The sequence below is a fragment of the Triticum aestivum genome, chromosome 7B, assembly GCF_018294505.1.
Source record: "Triticum aestivum cultivar Chinese Spring chromosome 7B, IWGSC CS RefSeq v2.1, whole genome shotgun sequence".
Classification (NCBI taxonomy): domain Eukaryota; kingdom Viridiplantae; phylum Streptophyta; class Magnoliopsida; order Poales; family Poaceae; genus Triticum; species Triticum aestivum.
The window spans coordinates 755,156,915-755,162,146 of NC_057813.1; the positions used below are offsets into that span (position 1 = coordinate 755,156,915).

Sequence of the window (5,232 nt, forward strand, 5' to 3'; positions counted from 1 at the left end):
CGAACCTCCAAGGTGGCTCACCAAAAGTGAAGCCCTTGCCGTTGAACGAAACAGACCGGGGCAACACCCCGGACACGCCATCGAACTCCAGATCTGGCACCCCACCACGACTAAGACGCCGAAGGAGGAAACCATACCTGCCATCCACGAACCACGAGCCCAGCAGATGTTCCGTCTTCCAGATGTCGTCGATGCAGACCACAATCTGCATCTGCTCCTGGACTACCTCCCAAGCTCCACGCCGACGCTGGAGCAAACGCCGTCGCAACGGCGGAGCCCGAGGACATAGGTCCACCACGAGGATGCCACCGCCGCCACGCCATCCTTGCTTGAACAGACTGGTTTTCAAATCCATCCCCAACCATAGGACCGATGGCCTTGTCAGGGAAGGATCCGAAAAATATTTATTCAGCATCGTCATCGTCGCCACCGAAGCAAAGACGATGAACAACCTAAAAACCTAAGTCCGCGGGCGTTTAAGGGGTCATATTTGCTATGTCCAGTTGTAGATGCTCTTATCCCAAGCGTACAATACGTGACTCAAACGACACTAACTAATTAGCGTTGTCCTTGCCGTAACTTTCCGACGCCGTATCCAATAAATCTGCCTATGTTCGTGCACCCCTGCATCCTGTCGCTAGCATCCATCTGATTCAAATCCTGCATATGTGAGCGACTTTAATTGTACTGTGTTAACTCTGCTCGCAGGGTTCGGCCGGCGTTTGTCTTCAGTGGATCCACTTGGATCCAGTTTTCTTTCGTATGTGTTCATGTGTCTTCAGATTGGATTCTTCTGCTCAACATTTCTCTTCATCGACGACACTTGTCTTCATTGGATCCGCTTGGATCCAATCTTGTTCGCCAGTTTTCATGTATCTTCAGATTGGATCCTTTTGAACTAAATTTCTCGTCATCGACGGCAGTTGTTTTTCTGGTGCGCTACGCAAAGACTAGACAATAGTCAAACACTATTAACAAGTAATTATTCAACTAAACAAAACTTGGAGAAGTCCTACCATTTGGTACTTATAGCTCTCAACAGTTCTATCTAGCAAATACGAAACCAAACAACTCAACTCCAAGCATAAAAAAGTTTGATTTTTTTTATAGGAATGCCAGCTACTACAGATGTAGTACATATGAAAAGCATTACTTGCATCATACGAAGCATTGCATCGATACATATAGCTAGCTAGCAGTAATCACAAAAACAAAATAATAGTTCAGCTGGTTGGGCGGTAAGCCGAGTGCATTTTGTCAGAGGCTCGACTTAGTCGACAAAACATTTTTGGGTTAAAAAATATGCGTCGTGAGTTCCATTAGGCAGCACTTGCCTGTAAGGACCACCATCGCGGTTCTGTAAGCTAGGGCAAACACGGCCGTGTGACATGGCTTTTCACCGTGCGGGCCATGACAACACTCGTCATTTACCCCTATACCCTGAGTTTTAAAATAAGAGTGCTTTTTGAGTCATGTCATGGCGTAAATGGTGGTACACCGAGACACCACTATTAAATGTGCGCCATTGCGTCGTCACATGGCTTAGATGGATATAAGCCGAGCGGCCGATGTAAAACTCTGGGCCTCTGTCATGTTTTCATGTAGTGTCTACCCTATGGCCTCTGTCATGGGAATGTATGCAGATCTTCACTAAGAAAACATCTAATCGGACGTGATTGGTATATCAGTAACATACCAGAATTATTGATCATGGACGCGGTGAGCACTTATATCTCGCTTATGAACTGGCTTATCAAAAAACAAATCTGCTGACCATCATTCTAGCGCGCTATTCGGTGTGATCATGTGGCACGCACGTCCGTTAATCCCGGTGAGATCATGCATGTTCTGCGTCTTACGCGGCCACGTCGTGGGCGGCACCTTCGTATCATTCTCTGAGTTGTATGCTAAACAAGAACTCCAGACCCACCCTCCATCATATCATTCCAACTTCCAGCTATACAAAAACTCTTACTGCATGCCTGCCTTCTCCTAATCTCCTTGTTTCATGGAGAGAAAGGATCTGTTATCCTCATTCAAAAGTAGCAATAAACATGATCAGCATGACTGCATGCATGACATGCAAGTCAACATCTCATGGATTGAAAAATAAAATAAACAACGTAATCGAATGAGAGTAAACCCAGTGACAGACTAGTAAGGAACATGGGCAGCACGTACACTCCAGCTCATTACGTTGGCGAACACATGCCTATAAGACATGCAAGCCGGAGACCCCTTTCATCATCACACCTCAGTACCTCACCATAGTCGACGCAGTAACACTAATCAAGATCGATCATGGCTCACCACGTCCGCCGATTAGTCCTGGTGCTCCTCTTCGCCGCCGCGGCCATGGCGACTAGCGAAGTGGAGACGACGCCTCCGATCCCGGACCAGATAGTCCTCCCGCCACTCCCGTCGCCGGCCGACATCCCGGTCACGCCGCCGTGCCTGAAGAGCATATCCGTGTGCGCACTCGTCTACCAGGACCCCTCCCAGCTGGCACCGTGCTGCGTCGCCGTCAAGAAGCTCTTCAGCAGCGACCCGGAGTGCATCTGCAACGGAATCGCTGAGGCTCACAAGGTCGCAAAGCAGTCCGGGCTCAACTACACCGTCGACGGCCAGGAGATGTTCCGCCGGTGCGAGATGCCTCTCACCAGCTGCGACCCCGAAAAACCTGGTCAGAAAGATGCATTCCTTTCTTCATTCAGATATGACAAGTACTGTCGGGCTTTGCCATTTTATTCTTACAATAGCTATTTAGATTTATATCGAAGCTCTCTGGTTTGATGAAATTGCAGGATCACAAAGCATTGGAAATGGAGCACCTACTACGAGGTCCTTTGGTGTCTTTCAGATCCTACTTGTCTTCCCATTATTCTTCATGATGTAAACCGAGTGCTGGGAGGGGCATATTTTGCTTATTTTTTGGACTTCATTTCCCTCATTTTTTTAATATTTGTAATCTCATTTATTTTTTATGTTTGACTCATGGTGCAATCAATAAAAATCGGCAAGTGTTTTTTTCTTCATTTCTAATCCTCTCTTTATGCTCTAATTATTCTTCTGCAAGCAAGAGGCATTTGTTCTTTCCTAGCAAAAAACAAAAGAAAGAAAAAGGAGGCATTTAAATTTGTTCCTTGCATGTAAAAAATGGGGCATGGGTGTGTTCAAATATTTACTGGAGCGTTTTCCCATACCACAAGAAGAAATGTTGCTCTGTACAAATGAAATATTGTGCATGGGATTTTAATTGATGCGATGATCGGATGGTCTATGTTTTAAATTTAACAAAGATCTAACAGGCCAAAACGTTGGCCGATCTGGGGCTCACCCCACCCAGCTGCCGGCTAGTGTTCCCCTTCCAAATGCTTGTGTGAGGCTCTTTGGTACAAATGTGTTTGTTTATTTCAATGGGCGAACCTCTGGCTGATTAATGCACTGATATGGATTAGTTAGTGCTTTTCTACGGGGATACATATCCCACTTCTAGGTCTACTTCTCCTCCGAGACGTGCCGTTATTAGTCGATGTGTGATTTTGGAGCATGGTCACACATAACACATAATCTGATAAATTTGGCCCTTCACCAAGATGCTGGAGAGCCTGGCCAACATCCGCAGCCACGAGGAGGCGTTGGCGGAGATGAAAATGCTGATGGATGCGGACTTCGAGCAACTGCTCAAGGCTCACGTGAACTTTAAGTAAGCATGCATATATGCTGGCTGCATAATGCTTTAGATAGGTTGTGCTCCATCGCGAATTCTCGATCAAGTCCATGTTTTTTTCATGTCCGTCTATTTGGTTAATCATCTGATCTGGTTGGATAATATATGATCTTTCAGCATGAAATCTCAACCTCTCAAGTAATTTAATTAGTCAATTATATTCACCAAATGTTAAACTTATGTGTCAGTTAAGTTTAACATCCTTCAATGCAAAATAATAATAATAGGCTCACCTACTTTATGAACTACTGATCGTACTACCTCCGTCCGAATTTATTAGGCTCCCACATATTTTGGCTTAAATTTTAACCGCCCATGACTAATAGCATACGGTTTATATGAAAGAGAATTCACACCATATAACTTTGTAGAATTTCTTAATATTTTATCAGTTAACTTATAGTCAAAATTTAACATTAAATACAAGGGGGTCTAATAACCCAGAGGGAGGCAGTACTGCTTAAACCAATGCTATCTTTGGCCAAAATGCTTACTCTGAAAAAGACGATAGATGGAGAATCACATTATCCACGTAAGTTGTGCTCTCAAGTGGCAAAGAAAGTAAAGGTGGTGCTGCATCATTGCGATCTCCATATGGTTTGTGTGTACGTGACAGTGAAGAACACAAGTGGTCGAGCCTGCAAGCAGTCCAACCAAATAATGTACTTGGATGCAATGGCCAGACACAAAGGCTGGATAACATTAACAACAGATCGGATTGCTATGTGCGCAAAACACGAATGATATAACTGATACTATGTTTTTGCCAATAGATTTTAATTAATTGGTGTTCAATCAAATGAAACACTATTTTTTCTAACCAATGCTAATTAATTTGTTGTTCAATCAAATCAAACAATATATAGTGGGCACAAGATCAAACTCAAAGCTATATACATATATGCACAAATTTAGCTGTGTAAACGCATGACCCATGTTCTCCACGGCTAGTGGATTGTTTTTGAACATGAACCTTGGATTCTTCTTATTTCAAAAGGAGAATCTTGTTTAAAAAATATGAAGTAGATGTACCTTTTATTCTATGGATAAAGAAAACACATCCATACACTAGTAGAAAACAGGGCTTTCATCATAGCCGGATAGGAGCATTTATCCCGGTTGCATTACGAACCGGGACTAATGTGAGCATTAGTCCTGGTTCGAGCGACGCAGGCATCAGTGCCGGTTCGAACGGGAACTTTAGTCCCGCTTGGAGACACCAACTGGGACTAAAGGGTTTGCGACCGGCTTCGAACATTGCCAGCCCCTTTAGTCTCGGTTGGTATCAAATTTAAAATTTTATCTAGTTTCTGCTTGTGCCATTAGAGTTCAAATTTGAATGATTTAAAAATGAATTTGTTCAAATTTGCTTCAAACCTTAGATTGTGAATAATTTGAGTTTAAAAATAGTTTTTAATCTAATTCTTTTTGCTCCAAGTCACATGTCCAATTGTTGTCATAGTAAGATTTATTTGGTTATTTTTAGAATAATTTAAATTAGG

General features: G+C 43.4%; 1 protein-coding gene across 1 annotated transcript; it reads left to right on the forward strand.

Moving 5' to 3' along the window:
* Positions 1-2,266: 2,266 nt before the first annotated feature.
* LOC123156223 (uncharacterized) lies at positions 2,267-3,035 on the forward strand. The gene is made up of 2 exons (XM_044574375.1): positions 2,267-2,683; positions 2,805-3,035. The coding sequence occupies exons 1-2, from the start codon at positions 2,302-2,304 to the stop codon at positions 2,894-2,896; spliced, it is 474 nt and encodes a 157-aa protein (XP_044430310.1). The 5' UTR covers positions 2,267-2,301; the 3' UTR covers positions 2,897-3,035.
* Positions 3,036-5,232: the final 2,197 nt, after the last annotated feature.

Bases quoted from the DNA above. Each gene is read 5' to 3' on its own strand.
- LOC123156223 (XM_044574375.1), top strand. From the start codon at position 2,302: ATGGCTCACCACGTCCGCCGATTAGTCCTGGTGCTCCTCTTCGCCGCC. The intron at 2,684-2,804 runs GTCAGAAAGATG...ATGAAATTGCAG, and splicing joins CTGCGACCCCGAAAAACCTG to GATCACAAAGCATTGGAAAT.